A 20,932-nucleotide genomic window follows, 5' to 3' on the forward strand; every position below is an offset into this window, starting at 1 on the left:
ATTATCACTATTTTCTGTATTTTTAACAAAGGAATGATGCAAGATTATTTCAGTTTTTGTTAAGATCTAATCCTCTTTATTACCTTTGTTCTATGAGTCCTGTCATGTTTCCTATGTTTTTCCGCAAAATTCAATTTTTTCAGTTGCCAAAGTTTGGAAGTTTTCTCTGATCAAGATGTTGTTATTGATAGACACCAACATGTTCGGTATTTCTAGAGCACCTTGTTAATTGATTATTAAACATTGCCTTCTTTACTCTTCAACAATTTAATTCTTCATTCTTTTGTCACAGGAACAGATCCTTGACTGAAGTTAGTCTAGCCACTATGCAGTGGGAAACTGCACGAAATGAATCCTTCACAAAAAGGGAAGTGCGACAAGTTCACACAATAAGTGAAACTTCACATAACTCTTGGAGTGAGCGACAGTCCATTGACACAACCAACAGATATGGGCAATTTGTGAATGGTGCTATTACAAATGGAACTGACCCATCACAAGAGACGTCTTACAGTAAAAGAAAAATTTACATGGTGAATGGAGACACAACTTCTGAAGGAAGGGAAGATAGATTTCCATATAAAAAACGTGAGTCAGATGTCAGTGAGACAGGGTCTCTACAGCGCACATACAGTAGCGGGAGTGGCACAGGGAGAAAACTTAGTGGCAGCTCAGTTGAGTCCACAAGTAGTGGAACAAAGATATCCAGCGTAACTATGCCAATAAGATCTGCATCATTTGCCACGCGAAGAGTTTCCAGCAGTTCAGAAAAGCCAGGTAATTACAACATAGTATTTGAGATAATTGTTGATCACTCACTTGATTTGATTTAAAACTTTCTTCATTTAATTCCAACTTGTTGAATTCCATTTCCTGTGGCTTAACAGTTTTCATTCATTTTTGTAAATTTATCTCTGCCATCCTGGTGTATTTGATAGTTCAAGCAAGTACTTCGTCCAGTACAGAAGCTGCACCAACAAAACCAGTAACTCTGCCCCGCACATCTTCCCTGGTGAAACAACGTACGCCTTCAGATCCAAAGTCAGGCCTTCCTGAAGTGAATGGTAAGGTCATGTATGTGCATATGTGAGCATAATGAAAATATGAGGGCATGCTTGATATTAGGCTTATTTCTCAAAGAACTGTTTCAAAGGGGAATTTCTCCTCACCAATCAATGTGATGATTTCATGTAGTGATGATGTAAATGAAGGTTCTAGTTTTCTTAAAATTAAATCACCAAACTAGAATTTATTATCTTTATTTAAATTATCATTGCAAAAAAGCATCACTTATCAACATCTGTTTACTATCTGTATACTAGAAGTTTTTCTCCATGGACTTAGAAATTCTGTCTTGGTCACTCATGGGAACAAAAGGGTTAAATGGTGTAGCCAACCATGAGTCTCCTATAGCTCAGTGATAGGGCAGGCAAAGTGCTAATTGACTAATCCACTCCTATTGGGAGCAGTAAGATTTATCTGTTCCAAGTATGCCAGAATAAAATTTAATCATCCCTCAATTAGATCTTAGGGCTTAAAATTTACCATCTTCGTTTACATCAGTTGAAAACTTGGCCAATAAAACTGATATACACAGTAAATGTTCATTATTGGAAATCCTATTTATTAATTACACATTATCTTCCCAGTGAAATACAACATCAAAATGAAACTTGGTGAAGTCAAAGGTAATGGTGTGGATGGAAATGTCTATATACAGCTGTTTGGATCCAAAGGAAACACAGCAAAAATACAGTTACGTCAAGCAGGAGACGAGAAGAACCGGTTTGAAACTGATCAGGAATATAAGTTTATGGTTACCACCATGGACATTGGAAAGGTAATTGTATGCAAAAATGGGTGGTACTAACAGTATATGTGGCTACTGGATAAATCAAAAGTAAATGGATTGTTTTTTCATTAAGAAACAATTGAGTATTAAAAGTAAAAAATCATTTTGTTAATTCCAAAGTTGTGTCAGAATGTACTACAGAACAATCTACATGCACAAAGAGTTGCTTTTGTATATAAATGATGACAGCTCATCCATTTATTTCAGTTCATTTATTTTGAAGCCATTGATGTTTTTTTCAGGTGGCCTCTGCCTTCTTCTCCAAGGACTTATCAAAATTTAGTTTCTCCTTACACTACTAACACATATGAACGTGATGAGAAGAAACAAAAAATATCAGTGTACAGGAGTTTCATAACTACTTGGATTGTTGGTTTATTAGGCTATAGCTGTATCTATATGACCTCTTACTGGTGCTTGTTTAGCCTGTGTGCAGGCTCTTGTATTTGGTTTTGCTTTATGGCCCCCTCTTCCAGGTCAGCAGCTGCTTAAAAAAAAACATCAAAAAATAGGGACATGATTTGTCTATTGTAGGGGTGGCCTTTGGGTAAGATTCCACCTTACAGAAGGAAAAGATTTTAAGGCATGTGTAAGACAAAAAAGAAATAAAAAGGAATACCACAAATACTTGGTGTATTTTCTGTACTTCACCCTCGCAGGTCGAGAGAATAAAACTCAGCCATGATCACATGGAATATGGAACAGGGCTTCATGTGAAAGAAGTCGAAGTTGATGTTCCTTCCTATGGCAGCCACTATACCTTCCCTTGCAACTGTTGGCTGGCACAAGATAAGCTCTCAGAGATGACAATCAAAGACTTGAATTCAACTCCTACACCAAGTAAGTCCAGGCATTAATCTTATGAAATAAATTCTTTTACTTTGAATTTGTTTGTTAAGAAATCAGTAAGGATCCTCAGATCTAATTGTGTGTCAGTGTCTTTGTTTGATATCTTATTACAGCTTAAAAAGAACCCTGCAGGGGTGAGCTTTGTATAATTGTACATTTAGTAAATGGCAATCTTCTTAGATGTCTATTTCAGCGTAATTTTTCAATCCTAAACCTGTTTAATGTAATTGTCTTAATGCACTTCGATACAATGCAGTGCAGACTTCTGCACTACGATATGTTTGTCAGACACATCTGTGTTTGTTAACAGACCAGTCTAAAAATGCATTAGATGAAGTGTATACACTATTGTCATTTGTTGCCATAACTTTGTTGCCATAACAAACTAGAGGCCTAAGTTACAGACCAAGTTTTTTTTCTGCTCCAATTTTTTCCTTCAACGACAAAATTGCAGGCCATAAATCTGAGCAGAAAAAACAAGGTTCCCTAACTTACAGTATGGACTGACAAATTAGATTAGTAAGATACAGACATCTTTGGGTTCAAATAGAGGAAGAAGATTTTAATTCAAACAAACTTTTGAATATAGCAGCCATACATTGAAATAGAGCCTGCAAAATTGACCAATTATAAGGCACATACTGATATGAATGATAAATGATCTCGTTCAACAGTAGATTGGAGCAGTTATGTTAATTGGACACTAAATTTTATGTGTTGCATTACAGACAAAGGTTACACAGTCTCAGTTCATTTGGGTAAAGTTCTGGATCCATACACCAAGTTGTACTTGCAACTGTGTGGGGAGAAGGAGGAGAGCACCAAAATTGTGCTTCGCCCATCAGGAACTGCAACAGATACATTTCAAGAAGGAAAGACCTACAAATTCTCAGTTGAGATGCCAGATATTGGAAAGGTATTGTAGCTTTACAATAATCATATGACTGTCTTTTATTTCTCTTTATGATATAACATTTACATGTGAGATATAAAGTGAACACTCTCTTAGAACTAATTTTTAGTAAAATAATTATGTGTAGCAAATTAGATATTTCAAGTTGTTACATTGGTTTTGTTAATACACAAGCAAACTAGCCCATGTGAATTTTGTGGAGTCTTACATGAAATTGAGTGTATATTTTAACACTAAAAACACATTTTATCATTATTCTCCATATCCCTCTCTAAACATTTCCTTTAGTACTTGTAAGGGGAAGTTGTCTAACAATCTAGGATTCTTAGGTTGGCAATCATTTCCCTCACTCTTGTGTTTTTAATGAATGGTTCAGCAGTATTACTGTAAGGAGAAATTACATGCTGATCACTCTTTGGGTTTAAAAGGTTAAAAAGGGTACAATGTGAGCTAAGATACTATCAATGATTTTGTGTGTTTTACGCTATAGGTGGAGAGAATCCGTGTTGGTCATGATACCTATGGAAGTGGAAAGGGTATTTTTGTAGATGATATTGAAGTTGCACCAGATGATGAAGAGGCTCTGTATTTTCCTTGTTCTTGTTGGTTGGCAGAAGACATTGGAGATGGAAAATTAGAACGAGAGATCTATCCAGGAACGAGGACCCCTCAGACATCAGGTAGACACCAATGCTGTACATGTACAAAATGCTCTGTGCTGCACCTAAGTGTAATTTTTTGTTTCAGTTTGCAGGTTTTCGATATAGTTTCGCTTTTGATTTTCTTTGTGACAGAATATGGTTATACAATTGCAGATCTGAGACAAACAAAAATCAAACTGAAACTAGTTTGAATTTGGTTTTTGTTTTTCAGAGTCAGACATTACCCACACAGTGTCTGTGCACCTTGGAGAAGTACTGAACCCTGAAGCCACATTATACATCTATTTGATTGGTCGTAGAGGGGAAACTAGCAAAGTTTTCTTGAGGCCAGAAGAACCGTTACAAAGAGAGAAGACGTATAAATTCACGCTTGCTCTGACTGTTGATATTGGAGGGGTACGTAGGCACATAATGAACAATACCCATTTAAGATTGAGTAGCTTGAGGTAGTTTAAATTTATGAAACATGCAGCTTAGTATCAGCTCTTTTAAGAACATAACCATGCCTTTTAAAAGTCTTATTTTCATAACAAAATTGCGATTTTGGTTCATGATGCCACGTTATTTATTATTATTGAGTGAACATTCTTCAATCTCAAATTAGGAACGTGAACTTTTGAACTCTCTGAAGAGCACATGTTCCCCGAGAGATCCACAACGCAACTGATAGCAGCTTGAAACGCGTTTTCAGTGATACATGTGACTTAAAACATTGTTAGTGTATGTATCAAATGGACGCCCTCTTTTTGAGTAGAAAAAATTTGTGAAACTTTGATTTTATTTTATCTAAAATGAGTAAGAAAGGGTTAGACCTTGAATATTTAGTTAATAAATTTAACTTAAAAACTTAAACGTTTTTTACAAACTATACCTGGTCCTCTGGCTTTGCTCCAGTATTTTACTTTAATTGTTGTCTATCTGAACTAAATCAGCAAAGTAGTGAGAAAGTTTTCCTCGTGTTTGGTACTCTAGATTGAGAAGATTCGCCTTGGACAGGACAGCCGAGGGTATGGCAAAGGACTGTTTGTGGAAAGTGTCAAGGTGGTTCCAACAGAAAGTGACCCTCCAGTAATGTTCCCATGTGCATGTTGGCTGGCTGAAGATGTGTGGGACAGTAAAACTGAGAGGGAACTGCTTCCTGGAAAAGCTGTTAAGAGACCTGAAAGTAAGTTCTGGTGGATGGACTAAATTTAGAAGGCCAGGGCGTTGGGAGGGAGGGGTGGTGGAGAGAGTGCATAAGAAATGCTTTAATGATCGTAGAGGCAAGGTATTGTATTAAATTGGGGATTATCGGGGGTGAGGAGTGGGGAGGGCGTATCTTCACTATAGCAAAGTGGGCATGAGTACCTCAGGAGGGGTGGGGAGGGCGTCTCTTTAGTATAGCATAGTTGGCATGGGTACCCCCGGAGGGGTGGGGAGGGCGTTTCTTCACTATAGCATGGATGGCATGGGTACCCGCGGAAGGGTTGGGAGGGCGTCTCTTCGCTTTAGCATAGTGGGGATGAGTAAGTATTGTTAACTCTCATGTGTGGGAATATTTTTTTGTTCCAGATGTTGCTTACAACTTGACATTTAAGACAGGCGACATGCCGTATGCGGGCACTGATGCTAACGTGACACTGCAGCTGTTTGGAGACAAAGGTCAAACAGAAAAGATCATGTTACGGCAAGAATCTGGAAAAACACTGAAGAGATTTGATCGAGGACGAACGGACAGATTCACTGTGCAGACGATGGACGTTGGCAAAGTGAGTGAATCTAGGTTTACCTATTTTTTTCAGGTTCCATTTCTCTTTATCTGATTTATGACCACAATCTCGTTTAGGTTGAAAGGATTCGCCTCAGTCATGATAACACGGGTCCTAATCCAGAGTGGTATTTAGAATACCTGAAGATCGATATTTCCACCAGGGACGAAAAGTACATGTTTCCATGCAACCGCTGGCTGACTGGTGACGAGGACAGACGAGTTGAAGTTGAAGTTTACCCTGGTAAGAGAGAAAACAAAATTTGACTTTACTAGACAAAGAAAACGAGTCTCACGCATTTGTACTACACAGTAGTACTAACAATTCGTGAAAACTCTTCTCAGAAATGAAGAAACGAAGTAAAAAATTTCACTAAGGTCTTTATGACGCCTTTTTTTCTGGAATAGTTGTTTCATTATATGCCAAAACGGTAAGAAGATATAGCACAAAAAGATGATTTTAACTCAATTGTTCATGTAACGATTACAATATTTTTGGGCACAAATCCTGCGCGAGTCGCTCAGAGGTTAATAGCAAAAGATATTCGGAGTTTGAGTAGCCAATCAGAGTGCGCCTTCGACGTTATCCTTTGTTTTAGTATATACTAAAATTGAATAGCATTGAATTTTGAGGAAAAACTAGAAAATCATGGATTGGTAACCTTCGTTGGAACAGGACCTCTCTCAGGAAGAGGGAGGTCAATTTTTCTTCATGAACAAAAAATGCCAAAAAAAGGAAACGAAGGAAGAGAAATAATTGGGAAAGGGGGTACTATTGTTCTCGCCGTTCTTGGTTGTATTCATTTGCTGCGGTTTAGTCATTTTCTTGAGCCTATTGTCGCTTGCTGGATACATTCTTTCGTTCTGATTAGCCAAAGAACACTCCAAGAATTAATAATAGTAGATATATGAAAATCATAGATGTGCACTGCGGTGAAGAAACAAATATAAGAGATCCTCGCAGCTAAGAACACTACTGAACTAGTAGTTGAAATAAGACTGTCTTATTTCATCTACTGGTTCAGTAGTGTTTATAGTTGCGAGGATCTCTTAAATTTACTCCAAGAATTAGTAAACTGGTCGTAGGTAAGTTTAGCGGTATGTGAAACATGCTACTTTATCGTTTTCTCGCAGTTGACGAGAACGCCGTTAAGGAAGAGAGCATTACTGTTGAAGAGGCTACACAAGAGTCTGCTGCTGGTAGGCGCCTTTGATTTTTTTTAATGTTACGTTTTGTGCATTGTGAACATATTTAGAATAAGCTAAACTCGATTACTCAAGCAATAACTTCTTGCAAATTTCGTCGCCTTGCATAATCGTGGGTCTCCCCTTATGATGTTTTTCCCGTGTTTCTCTGGTTTTCCCTCACCACGCAGGAACCAAAATTGATCAAAGTTTCATTGTTGACACTTGAAGTTAAGATATTGTTCCAGTTCTGCCCTTCGAGTGGATTTCATTGTACGGATGGGACCGGTTTCGGTGGATGTAAACAACGTGTAGCCACTGATTTCCATTTCTTTTTTTACTTTATTCTTAGCGCCTGAGATGGCGGAATATCAAGGTAAGGGCACATCGTAGCGTACAGAAACTACATTCGGTCAATATTGGTTAGGACTGACATGCCACACCTGTTATTTAAAAATGAATGGATTGTTGTTGTTTAAAATTCTCTTTACTAAATTTTGAATGGAATTGTCTTCGCCAGCCAGTTCTGACGTGCCTATTATTCGGGAATTATTTTAATCTCATTCACTGTTCCCTATTTGTGGTGTGATTATTCACTTTTAAGAACGTGGTAACTCGATGAAATCCGGAGAAAGTACACCCATGATTTTTACAAGCAGTCGTGAATGCACATGTCAACGTTAATTGTTTTTACGATTCGATTAACAGTTTCGTTCAGACTCGGCGAAGTCCTGGACCCTTACACCAAGCTGTTCATGGTCATTCACGGAGACAGGGGAGACTCAGAGAAGATTTATCTGACACCAGAAGGAGGAAGACTGGAGCCGGGAAAGTTGTACACTGTTACTGTTACCACCACCGACGTAGGAAAGGTAAGTTACTTGTAACTACATGTAATAAGGGACGTGGGGGGTGGGGGTGGGGTAGAGTTATTTGTATATGTATACTGGACATTTGTCAAAAGATCTTTTGGAACTGCAATCGGTAAGAAGCGTTTTTCTCGAAAAAGAAAAAAAACATTGAAGGAATAAAGTTGGATTCGCAACGGATTCGTGCCATTTCCTCGCCAAATTGCTTCTCTACGAACCAATTTTTATTTACATCTTGGTACGTTGTTTACTTTTTCGGTTATTTTAAATTACTTCGTTCGTAACGTGTTAGAATGATGTTTCCACTTTCTCTTCTTCCCCTTTTTTTAATACATCTTTTGTCGTCTTGGTTAGCCTTTGACTGGCATTTTCCTATGATACCAAACTTTTCTGGAAAACAAAAATAAGCAGAAGAGAACTTTATATTGAATAACGGCAAGTATTGATAAGTAGTAGCACCTCATGTGTGTGTGCCTTCCAAATACAGGTCCGTAACATCAGCATGGGTTGCGATGGTGCGTCCCCCAACCAGGGTGTGTTTGTAGAAGAGGTAGAGGTCACAGCGCCCAGTGGTTCTTCTGTGGTGTTCCCTTCTCGTTGCTGGTTAGCTGAAGATGAAGATGACGGGCAGACTACTCGGGTATTAGTGCCCGGACAGTCTTTGACTTCACAGTATGATAGTAAGGAAAATTTCCGTTCGATTCTATCGTGTGATGTTTATTTTTGTTTTCATATTTTAAAGACATAAAAAAGTGCCATGATCGGTCGCATTCTCCAAGCGTTTAGATGGGATTTTTTTTTAATCTTTTCAATTCTTCCTATTTTCTTTTGTAAGATACACGACATCTTTGTTACGTAATCTTTTTTGTTGCTTCCGTCAAGCTCATATAGACCAGGGGACATTCCTATATCAGAAATTGTTGTCAAGCCCTAGTTGTTTATACTTTATTTATATTAAAAACTTCGTATTTCGTGACCTGGTAAGCTTTTTCTGACGATGTTACTCTGTATGTTACAAAATCTCTTTCTGCTATTTTGGTCTTATAGAAATATAACACATGATTGCTCTAGAAGTAGCTTATATGTACGTTTCGTTTCCTTTTACAAATGCACTCATTGCAAAACTTGTGTTAAACGCGCAAGAACCAACATGCTGAACGTAGAATCGCCAATTGTTTTGTTAGATAATTCCAACGCTACGGTACGTCACGTAACTCCTTTGCTTTTTTCGTTACAGTCGGGTTTCGTCTTGGAGAAGTCCTGGACCCCAACACCAAGCTGTATATGGTACTTTATGGTGACAGAGGCGAGTCCGGGAAAATTTATCTTTTGCCTGATGGATCCAAGTTTGAACCTGACAAGTTCTACAAAGTATCTGTTAACATTAAAGATATCGGCAATGTAAGTCATTAATATTCTCGTCTCTTGTTTTTAAACAGCTTCAAGTGCAATACGTGAAATAATTTAACTTTTGGTTTAGAAACTTTTTTTCTTTGATTTCAACCTATTGTTATGTACTGTATTAAACAATTGGTCACGCCCTTTCATTGCCAAGGTCTTTGAAGTAACCTTCTTTGCTCTCTATGATACGTTTCTCGTGTTCGTATATTCGTGTGTTGCATGAAGATTTAAAAGTTTAGTATTGAATCAAATAATAATCTCCTTGTTGATAATTATCTTCAGTGTATTTTAACACTTGTCTGCTGGATACTGTAGTGATATAGTGATATTCTGAAAAGAAATTACTTGCCTCACGTGGTAGTGAAAAGGTTAAACAGAAGCATAGCGCATTTTGTAATGATGAAATAGAAATCGAAAAACCTATTACCGCTGCAGATGCAAAACAGTGGACGAAAAAAAGTATGTTTGCCACCTATATACAATGATCGCTTCTTTCGCCTCAGGTGCAAAAAGTCCACATTGGTCACGATAGCAAGGGTCGTAATAAAGGACTTTTCGTGGAGGAAATCGAAGTCACAGCTCCTGATGCTCCCAAAGTAATTTTCCCTTGTCGCTGCTGGCTCGCTGAAAACGAAGATGATGGTAAAACAGCGCGTGTGATAGAGCCTGGTGAATCACTAACACAACCTTACGACAGTAAGTAGATGTGAGCCAGTCATGACAAATTCAATGTACCTCGTACCCTCTGAAATATTGTTTCCCAGATGAAACGTTTGGCTAAATTGGACATGGCTGAGAACAAAGTTTTGCTAGACATTTGGAAAACTTCGTTTCCGAATCCGGCCCTATATGTCACCAAATCACAGCGCAAAACCAAGGGTATGGCTGGAAAGGCGAATAGGGCCTTTTACATAATTTTGCAACCTCCAGATAAGTCTGGGTCTAAAATGAACTTTCAACCGCGCTTCAATTAGTACAAGAACAACATTAAGGCGTTTTTCAATATAGAGTTGTAAACCAAAGCCAAAGATATAACAATGGCCTTCCAAAACAAAGGTGCAAGTGAAAATGTGCCAAAGAACATTCGCTGTAAATGATATGTAAAACTGTAAGTTGAAGTGCGGGAAAATGGAGGCAACTGATTGGTTGGCAATGTGGCGCGAATTTTTAAAACATATAACAGAGTGTTGAAGGAAACCTATGCGGTCGCGGATTACTCTCGACACGACTGAAAATGGTCTAATTCTTACTGCATGCCTGTTTTGATTTTTCAACAGTTGCCTTTCGTCTTGGGGAGGTGATGGATCCTCGAGCTAAGTTGTACATGATTCTTCATGGAAAAAAAGGCGATTCTGGAAAAATTTACCTAGCACCATCTGACGGCAAAAAGTTCGAACCAGGAAGGCTGTACACTGTGTCTGCAAATATTAGAGATATCGGACCGGTTAGTTGCCAAACTTGTTTGTTAACCTTAAATAGCAAGGCAAAAGGTGTGGTTATTGCATGTTGCATGATGTGATTTTATGCGTATATGGCGTGGTTAGATTTTGCAATTAGTATGATTCAGCTGTGATTGTGCTTCATATTTTTTCATCCCATGGGTAAAATCCCACGAAAATTTTGATGTTTGCAATAGGAAAATAGACTTAATCCTTGAATTTGGGCATTGCCCTTCGTCAACTTTATCAGGAATCTGTCTTCTCATTTTCCTTATGACTTAACTATTACTGGTGAATACAAAGTTATCTGGAGTGTGTGAAGTGAAGTTTATAAAACTTTTTTGTGTGTTTTTAGATCGAGAAAATCAGTCTTGGAAATGAAAGTCGTGGACCGGGCCATGGTGTTTTCGTGGAGGAAGTCGAAGTCGCAGCGCCAAACGAGGAACCTGTCATTTTCCCGAGCCGCTGTTGGTTGGCGGAAGACGAGGGAGACGGATTGGCTGTTCGAGTTCTGAAACCTGGAGAAACTATGCAACCCACATACGACAGTAAGTTTAAATTGAGTAAGCGCAGGAAAATATTTACACCGTGGGAAATAGAGCCTGGAAGAGATTTTACCTGTGGAAGGCGCGGGAAATGTTGTACCGGGCGGAAAGTGCGGAAAAAGCGATGGCATCGGTTAAAAGCGTCAGGGGAGATGTGCCTATAAGACTTGAACGTGAACACCTGCCAACAACAAGGAATTTGTCAATACGAGCCTCGATCCTCGAAGTTTTCGAGAATCGATGATCGAGTTTGAGGTACTGTAGGAGTGGTTATGGAAATGGGTCAGGTTTTAGAGTGTACTCTTCAGGTCAACTGAATTGCATGTGTTCACGTTTAGTCAGATCTTAGAGCGAAAGTAAAGAAGGCAACTTCTGCAGGATTGTGTTCTTCTCAGCTGCCATAGAGTTTGACACTCAAGTAAACTTTTCGTCTCTGGTTTTGTAGTTCTGTTCCGTCTGGGAGAAGTGCGAGACCCTTGGGCTAAGCTGTATATGATCCTGTACGGAGATAGAGGCGAGTCAGGCAAGATATACCTCACACCTTCTGATGGGACAAGATTTGAGGCTGGAAAGCAGTACAGAGTATCAGTGAATATCAAGGACATTGGAAAGGTATCATGGATTTTTCTCATTTTCAGAACTCTGGCAAAATCCTCAAAAGTTCTTCTTTTGCAGAAACTTTTTTAATGTAACAGGGCGTATTGTTAATTCTCTACAGTTTGATTCTTGCACTCTTTGCACTCAGTTCAATGCCATACACAATCTTAGGACCTTATCAATTCAATTCGATTTGATTTAAAATAAATTACTGCTTACATTTTCAGATCAACAAAGTGTTTCTTGGTAGTGATGCCCATGGAAGTGGACGGGGAATTTACGTTGAGGAAATCGAAGTTCAATCCACTGGTGAGGATCCTGTGATCTTTCCTTGCCGCTGTTGGCTCGCTGAAGATGAAGGAGACGGCAAAACAGCCAGAGTCTTGACTCCAGGGGAGACAATTCATCCGCAGCTAGACAGTAAGTAAAGATATGAATTTCACTGTATTTTTAAAGACAGCAAACAAATTAACAGAAGTGATTTTGTCAGTCACCACTGCTGACAATCACAGAAGTGATTGTTACACTGTTATTTCTGTTATCAGATCCACGGAGACAAATTCCAGTAATCGAACCAACGAAATCAAGCAATTGTTTTTTCAGTTTCATTTTTATGTGGATCAGTTCCGTTCATTCTAAGTTGTCTTTCGCTGATCTTCTGGTATTTTCATTTTTGGCCCCGATAAAAGAGCTTTAGAACTCAAGGATGATTTTTGATTTAATTTTGTGTGGCCCTGACTTAGCATCAGTGATCGGGAGACCTTTATTTAGGGTTATTACGAAGGCGTTGTGTAACCAACACTTAATGTCACCACCGCGTTGTCAAGCACCCACTGCGGTGAAGATAATAATAACTTCTGGCACTATCTCCGTCAGGTACTCTGTACAACATGACGTTCGAGACAGAGGACGTTCCCTTCGCTGGCACGGATGCTACTGTTTATGTACAGCTGTTTGGAGAAAAAGGACAGACAGAAAAGATTGAGTTTCGAAGTGAAGACAAAAAGGAGGCGCCAAAGTTTAAACGCGGAAGAATTGACAAGTTTGCTGTGGAAACTGCTGATGTGGGAAAGGTGAATAGACTGGATTGGTTGTTAAACAATCCAAGGTCGAGCTCTGGGTATGGCGGTTGTGCGTGTGTGTGTTTTACTTTTTTTCTAGTGAATGAAACTCTCACATACGGGCAAACTGTGTGACAACTTTACCAAAGAATAGTCTGGGACTCCACCCACAATGGAAGGAGAGATATGTAATTGGAATCCAACTGATACTGGGACGAGTTTGCATTTATCTTCGTGATCTGAATTCAAGGAAAATATAAGTCAATCCTCTACTTGTAGTTAAGTAGAAGAATCGAAAAACAAGACGAAAACGTTAGTATTGTGTATGATATATATTTAGAATAAATAGCGATTAGAAGTATAACTGGCTGTCAGTGTAAAAGGCAGCGAAAACCTTAGACAGACGTAAAGTTGATAATATGAACTTTGTTTAATCAGACTCGTGTAAAATGACTGCTCTGATTCGTGTCACGTGATCCACCGAGGTGGGAACAATGTATATCTCCTGTATGCTCACGTGCTACTGTCAGAAAGGTGTAATTTATAATCCCAGGGAATAAACGACAGGTTTTTTTTTCAGTTGCCTTTGAATAGTTTCTCTTTCTCAGCGCGTTAGGAAAACAGATAGCATTCTTTCAACTGACGATAACGTGTTTGATTTCAGCTGACGAAACTTCGTGTTGGCCACGACAACACTGGCCGTAACCCGGAATGGTATCTAAAGAAACTCTCCATTGAAATTCCACCACTAGACGAGACTTATGTGTTCGAGTACAACAACTGGATTGCAGGAGAGGAAGTCAACTTGGATCCAAGTATGTTCAAAATGCTTCTTTAGTCAGGATATGCCAGTCACCTGGTTGATTCCAATTCTGAAGAGCATATTTTTAGAACATTTAGGTCCATCATGAACGGTTTAAAAACTATGTAGAAATATTTGTTCTATACTTTATAGTCTACGCCATTAAATTCGTGTCCTGATTTCATCAATTTGAAAGTTGTATTAATTTTGAATTGTTATAAATGAATTGTTTTTTTGCGTGTTAATGATGTAGTCTCTCTAATGTTATAGGAATTGTTGTTTAATAATACTCCATTCTTTTTTTTTTCCAGTCGATGAAAAAACAAGGACTGAGCTATATACCAGTAAGTTTCAGGGGTACTGGATTCTGAACATACGCCAATGTTATTTCAGCTATACCGCATGGAGTGATTATAACCCAGAAACAAAGAAAGACTTTACATATTACTAAAACTATCTGTGTGAGATTTATCAATAGGTCATTTCTCTCAAGTTGTTCTTTCGTTATATCCAGGAGCAAAGAGATATGGACATTAACAAATGTTTAAGCAACAGATGTGTACGTGAATTTGTGTTAAGTGCACAGTTTTACCCAATCTAAACAGTGTCCTATCCTTTTCAATCATCTCCGTCTCACTTATCCTATCAGTCGTCTTTTTGGCCTACCTTTCACTGAAATTTGAATGTAATTTTATAAATCGTAAAATCATCTTCAGAATCATTTTCTTGTGAACTTTAGGTATAATTTATGTATCAGAATTCGATCAGGTTCTTATAAAGTAGGAATGGGAAGGTTTTATTTAGTAGACATACTAATTTGCACCCTCTGCAGTTCATCTTAAGCTGGGCGAAGTTGCCGACCCCTATGCTCCAGTGTGGATCCAGCTTGTTGGTGAGAAGGGAGAAAGTGGACAGATTCAAATCAAGCCTGGTTATGGTCCTAATGACAAGTTCGAGAAAGGCCGCATTTACAAGGTGGTGGCAAGAGTTGCAGACATCGGACGGGTGAGTTCGGGGTTGGAAATCCCAGGGTAATTAAATTTCCAAAGAAAGTATTTTGTGAAAATGAGTTTGGGAATGCCCCCTGTCGTTTTGAAAGGTGTAGAGTGGAAGGTGCAATTGTGGATTGAATCCCAATGTTTGACCATTCAAATGAGACTTATCGACAAAGGCTTTGAAATTTTCCATTTGTCTTGTGCCTGCGCTTTTAAGATTTTTTTTCCACCTTTTTAATCGAAGTGTACCACCATTAAGGTAAACGCTGTGAGTTGAAAAGTGATTCAGAGTGAAGGCATGAAACTTGAGAGTGTTTATCCACCTTAGCTGAGACTTAAAACTTCTATGTAGCCATTCATTACTGAGCTGTCTTGCCTTCACTTCCATTAAATAACGTGCAGCTAACCGTGACATGCATATAGTAACAATGCTCTATAAATGACTGCTGTGATCGTAAGTTCTCACGCATTGCATAAAGAGCTGTACTCTTCCTAACTAAAACCGTAACGCTCACCTCTCCCCTGTGTACAGATTTGTCGTGTTCGTGTGGGTCAGGATGTAAATAAGTTCTCCCCACCCCCACGGGAGACCTATGAAGAGGTAGGGGAGACTCCTGTGTCCGTTGTATAGTAGGGTGGAGTGAAATCGGTTCTTCCTTGTGTAGTCCGTAGCATTATTTCAAACCATCAGTTTAACTACTGGTTATCCTAGATTCAGACCCAGAGTAAAATTCTTTTGGCAGAATAATCTTTTCGTAAATTGCTCGAGGGATATTGTCATGCGTTTGCTATTTGAGCACACTTTGAGGGTATGACATTTTTTAAATCGTTTGTCGCACAGTTTATACGCTTGTTCGCATCGCAAAAGTCAGCAGGTCATCACATGGTTAGACTGGATCATATCATCTGCAAACCATTCATGACTTTCAGTTTTTGTTTTAAGTGGATTTCCTTTGTTCACTATTTTAAGTGTGGATTACTTACGGTGAAATGAGGTGTTCATGTTATTATCGTAAATTTCAATCAACACACGAACACAACCAGCACACTGGCCTATCAAGAGACGGTGAGACACACAGACAAACTTTAATACGAAAACGCTGAGGCAGAAGCAGACGAACAAGCAGACAGGGGCAGTCTGACACAGCGAAAACTGGAATTATAAGACATACACTGTACTCGTAACAGCACGGATATGTAACAAACCTTTTCGGCAGATAGACAGACCAAGAGAGGGCGTACTAACGGACTCGCCTGACAGTCTTCTGGTATATTCTAATTTCTTGCTCTCTATTCACTTGCTCTGCCTTGTTTAGATCGTGGATGTCAAAGTTGGCCAAGATGCAGGCCACACTGGTATCCCCAGTAAAGGTCTTTACGTCGAAGAGGTTGTGGTGAGTGCGTCACGTGGAGATGGAGTGGTCTTTCCTTGTCACTGTTGGACTGGGGACGAGGATAAAATAGCCGTGGAACCAGGCCTGGGAAATGAAGTGCCTCTTGGTAAGTCGCCGTATGCGGTAAGGGATAAATGCCCAAGAAACCATATAATTTCCATTCCCTCCTTCTTTACCCACAATCCCTTCCTTTGTTCTGCCTCCTCAGATACCACTTATCAAGTAACATTCAAGACTGGAGACAGACCAAATGCTGGCACATCGGCTAAAGTGCAGTTTGAACTGTTTGGAGACACCGGTAAAACCGAGCCTATTCTACTTAGCGAAGACAAGAGTCTACGACTGTTTGAGAGAGGAAATAGCGACAAATTTAAGGTGGACACACGGGATGTTGGAAAGGTGTGTTTATGGTTGTTCAGAACTGAAAGCTTCCCTTCCTTATTTTCCTCGTGAAGAATCGTTCCCTTATGAAGTCGACCTTCCGATATGGCAAGGAAAATATTTCTTGGTATACCTTCGTTCTGAATGAGGGTTGTCGCTAAGAACGTCGGCTTTATACCGCCATTTACCTCTACTGGAAGTTTATCAACGAAGTCCTTTTTTAAGCTTTAGAAGATGAAGTGGTTATTGTATCAATACAGCCATCATGGGCAACTTAGGAGAGACGATGCCTTACTCAGCTTTTGGTAGCGGTCTGCAACCTATTTCCAAGACCGTGACCATCCTTCTTATTGTTACATCGAAGACCTGTAAAGTCGCTGTAAATGATAGGTTTACAAGGATAGTATCAAGATCTCAAAAACGGGTTTTTTTTAATATTTTGTGTTTCAGATCGAGAAGCTTCGCGTGAATCATGACAATTCTGGACGCGATCCGGACTGGTATCTAGAGGAAGTGACTATTGATGTCCCGGATAAGGGCGAGCAGTACATCTTCCCTTGTCATCGCTGGCTCATGGGAAGTCAGCGGAATGTTGACCTAATACCTGGTAAGTAAATAGAGATTTCATGGGAGATTTTCTTTGTGTAAGTCTGTCAGCGTCACAAATGAAATATCTGTTTAAGACAAACAAGACTTTAAAAAAAGAGTGGAGGAAAAGAGGCGGAATCGGCACATTACGACTGGAAAAGCAAGTGAAACGGTGTACTCCGTTTAATGTATTTTGCGACGACATGCAAAACCTGACATTTTTTTCTCTTATCTTTTTTGCAGCTGAAACAAAAGATTTGTCACAAGGTAATAAGACGATCAGTAGCTAAATTACTTCATCTTTTATTTTTCAACGTCATTAGCGAAATTAAGATTCTGAAATGTTAACGATTACGATATCAAACTGTACGTTTTAAACGAAAAACAAATAACAGCGTGTTACGAGTAAATTCATTTTACTCTGTTTAAAACTATTGGTGTTGTTGTGCATGCACTGATTTATAATATAATAATAATTTTTATCTTTATTTATAGAAGTGGATTATCGCATCATGATAAAGACTGGGGACGAAAACGACGCTGGCACAGACGCCAATGTGAATTTCCAGATGTTTGGAGAAAAAGGAAAGACACAGAACTTTTCTCTCAGAGAAGAAGGAGATAAAAAGAGATTTGAAAAAGGAAGAATGGACAAGTTCTTGATCCGGACACGAGACATCGGAAAGGTATTGATAGAGTTTTTTTTTGTTTGTTTGTTTTTGGTTTCTTCTCTGGATTTAGGTTTATCTTTTACCATCAAATTTAATTTTTTTTCTCCATTTCATGTTAACGTTTGTCATTTTGCATTTCCTGTCACTTTTTGTAATCGTACTTCAGTATCTGTTCCTCTTGGTTTAATATATTCTCAGTGGTCCTGAACATGCGCGTTTGATTTCCCCCCCCCCCCCCCCTCAAGAGAATTTCAACCGTTGTCTGAAACTTAAAAAAAACACTTGCCTAGGACAACTTTGAACGGAGCGAGAGAGTAAATTCCTTATTTTTGGAACATATTTCTTTTGAAAAAGTTTAAAGTTGTTTGGTCGGATTGTGTTAATGATTTTGCAGCTGTTTGTCACGTGTTCCTTGTAGCTCTGGGTGAAATACCCGTCCGGTTTTCACGAGTTCACACGGGGTTTCACTCCCTTCGCAGAGTGGGATTAATTTTGTTCAGTCTCCCGTTCTTAACATATGGATCCCACAAATTGCTCGTTTGATTTAAAGACGTTGTCTTTTATCCCATACAGCTGACTTCTGTTCGTATCAGCCGGGATAATAAAGGCGTTAAACCTGGTTGGCTGTTGGATAAAATAACTATTGACGTAGACGAGAAGGACGAGCATTACGTGTTCTATTGCAACCGCTGGCTCGGAGGCTCGGACATTGCGATCGATTTTACTCCAGGTAATGCTGTAAGCTCTGTTGAGCGTGCGTTAAGGTAGCGAATGATTACATCATACTGTAAGTTTTGGTAACGAGTAATCGAAGAGCGTAAAACTTTTCACGACCGATCAGAAATTAGTGTTTTCCCAAAGTAAAGCGATGAAAAAGAAGAAGTATTTCGTGTTAAAAACAAAAGAAAAAGAGAGAAGTTTTGACGTTCATGTTACAGTACTTAGCCCATCCTGAGATTTGTTATGTTCAAACGAGTGATTTAATGTAGCTAAAATATATTTGAAGTTGAATTTGTGTATGTATTAACTGAATTTTTGGCAAATTTCTTGGCACATTTTGTTGGGTTTTGATTTTGTTGTTGTTTCCTCGTACTTAACTAGAGCAAGGCTCATTACCAGGACAGGAAGGAATGTACACAGGTAAAGATTAGATTTCCTTTTTTGTCTGTCACCACATGATCAAAATTGTAGCAGAGTAGATGTTGGCCTTGAGGGAAACGAATGCTCTCAAAATTGTATGTGTCTCCAGAAAGTCGTAGAGGCATATTAGTAGATTTTAATGATCAATGTCCGTCGCATCTGAGCAAATTCGTTCCTACCCCTTCACTTAGTCTACATAAACCCTAACTTGTCATCAGTTGTATGTTGTTGTCAGGAGGGGTAGGTGTGCAGTTGCTTAGATACTGACATTGATCCCCTTAAAGTTATGTTGCACTTGACCTTTGTCATACCTTTCAGCGTCTCATACACATTGGTAGCAAGTATAGCGAGGATAGTCAAAACAGTCAGCATGTTATTTTTGTAGTTCTTCTTAACCTTGACACGCTATTCAATTCAAAAGGTGAATTCAAAACAGTCAGTCACGTGTTAAATCTGAATAGATTTCGCTATCCTTGAACTAATTGTGTCTTATTCAAATTGCTTCCTTGGCTTAGTGAGCGTCAAAGTTGGAGAGGTCCTGGACCCTGATGTAAATCCTTTCTATCAAATCGTTGGAAGAAACGGTGAAACTAACAAGATCAGGCTGCGAGAGGGTTACTCACGGTCTCATGTTTTTACTAAAGGAAACACTTACAAAGTGTCCGTTAAGAGCCCGGATGTTGGTGAGGTAAGGTCAGCAATAATGTAGTTGCTACTTGCTTGTCAGTCTGTGTAGAATGATTACATACTGGTTTTGTGTTTCTGCTCGGTACCATGAGTACAGAGAATCTGAAGTTCTTGGAAAATCTCTAATTAAAACATAAATTTATATTCATGTATTCTTCATTTCTTGAGGAATTTTAAAAACTGATAAAATATGGAAAGAAATTTCCTTTTTCAATAAGTGTTTAATCATTGTAGAAATATCTGATATGAAGTTTAATTTCTTGTAATCGAACTTTTTTTGCACATTGCAAGAACTCTCCGATTTCTATTTGCAGATAACAAAGCTTCGCATCGGAGATGACGGGTACGGTCGCGGCAAGACTATGTTTGTGGAAGAGGTGACGGTTACCAGCAAGGAAGGTGATACTGTACTGTTCCCATGTCGTTGCTGGCTAGGAAAAGATGACTCCAACACCAAAATAATCCGAGAACTTGTCCCGGGAAAATCTGTACCAGAAGAACTGGAAGGTAAGTGTAATTTTAAGTCAAATTTCTTACCCCACCATGACGCTCTTGTTTTCGAGAATTAAAAGAAGATCTAATTCGTGCAACCGCGATATCGTTCAAATAGCGACCTTTGCTTTCATTGGTAAAATTGTGGCCATGAATTTGTGAAATACGGAACAGAAGGGAATGAACATTGATGCCATAAAATCTCGCTGTACCCTTGTTAACGCGGGATTTTTTAGCTGGGCTAACATGTATACACTCCCGTCAACCAGTCAGATTTTACAATTTTGTAAAGTGCACGATGTTTAAACATTTAATAAAATTCATGGAAGCTCGGTGGTCAAAGATTTGTTTAGAAGTAAGTTTTTCCTTGGTTTTTTTTTTTTTTTTTTTAGACATTTCATATCACATGACAATAAAAACCGCAGATGTACAAAACGCAGGAACCGACGCAAACGTCTATTTTGCGCTGCACGGCGACAAAGGAGAAACGCCAAAAATCGCTCTACAGGACGAAAGCCAGACATTCAAACGTTTCGAACGAGGACGAGCTGATAAGTTTGTTGTACAAACAGCAGATGTTGGAAAGGTAGGAAACTGAGTTGGTTAAATTAACTTCAAAATATAAATTACTGAGGTGCAGTAGTATCGAAGAAGTTGAATAG

The 20,932-nt window shown here is 38.9% G+C and overlaps 1 protein-coding gene across 4 annotated transcripts in view; it reads left to right on the forward strand.

The window, feature by feature from the left end:
* LOC113679054 (lipoxygenase homology domain-containing protein 1) overlaps positions 1-20,932 on the forward strand; it is a 39,206-nt gene that overhangs the window by 7,860 nt on the left and 10,414 nt on the right. For all 4 annotated transcript variants that reach the window (XM_027195997.2, XM_089201280.1, XM_027195996.2 and 1 more), the window contains 34 exons: positions 293-777; positions 939-1,064; positions 1,650-1,840; positions 2,512-2,692; positions 3,430-3,617; positions 4,105-4,294; positions 4,488-4,672; positions 5,249-5,441; positions 5,828-6,024; positions 6,102-6,267; positions 7,158-7,223; positions 7,561-7,584; positions 7,917-8,080; positions 8,565-8,757; positions 9,315-9,478; positions 9,982-10,174; positions 10,756-10,922; positions 11,273-11,465; positions 11,908-12,074; positions 12,287-12,479; positions 12,936-13,132; positions 13,785-13,935; positions 14,234-14,266; positions 14,755-14,927; positions 16,234-16,417; positions 16,520-16,710; positions 17,143-17,299; positions 17,524-17,547; positions 17,776-17,966; positions 18,525-18,681; positions 19,053-19,091; positions 19,607-19,779; positions 20,093-20,285; positions 20,663-20,856. In XM_027195997.2, the coding sequence (XP_027051798.2) occupies positions 327-777; positions 939-1,064; positions 1,650-1,840; positions 2,512-2,692; positions 3,430-3,617; positions 4,105-4,294; positions 4,488-4,672; positions 5,249-5,441; positions 5,828-6,024; positions 6,102-6,267; positions 7,158-7,223; positions 7,561-7,584; positions 7,917-8,080; positions 8,565-8,757; positions 9,315-9,478; positions 9,982-10,174; positions 10,756-10,922; positions 11,273-11,465; positions 11,908-12,074; positions 12,287-12,479; positions 12,936-13,132; positions 13,785-13,935; positions 14,234-14,266; positions 14,755-14,927; positions 16,234-16,417; positions 16,520-16,710; positions 17,143-17,299; positions 17,524-17,547; positions 17,776-17,966; positions 18,525-18,681; positions 19,053-19,091; positions 19,607-19,779; positions 20,093-20,285; positions 20,663-20,856 (5,649 nt within the window). In that variant the 5' untranslated portion in view covers positions 293-326. The remainder of the gene's footprint in view (positions 1-292; positions 778-938; positions 1,065-1,649; positions 1,841-2,511; positions 2,693-3,429; positions 3,618-4,104; positions 4,295-4,487; positions 4,673-5,248; positions 5,442-5,827; positions 6,025-6,101; positions 6,268-7,157; positions 7,224-7,560; positions 7,585-7,916; positions 8,081-8,564; positions 8,758-9,314; positions 9,479-9,981; positions 10,175-10,755; positions 10,923-11,272; positions 11,466-11,907; positions 12,075-12,286; positions 12,480-12,935; positions 13,133-13,784; positions 13,936-14,233; positions 14,267-14,754; positions 14,928-16,233; positions 16,418-16,519; positions 16,711-17,142; positions 17,300-17,523; positions 17,548-17,775; positions 17,967-18,524; positions 18,682-19,052; positions 19,092-19,606; positions 19,780-20,092; positions 20,286-20,662; positions 20,857-20,932) is intronic.

Source organism: Pocillopora damicornis, chromosome 3 (assembly GCF_964200805.1).
Source record: "Pocillopora damicornis chromosome 3, jaPocDami1.2, whole genome shotgun sequence".
Classification (NCBI taxonomy): Eukaryota; Metazoa; Cnidaria; class Anthozoa; order Scleractinia; family Pocilloporidae; genus Pocillopora; species Pocillopora damicornis.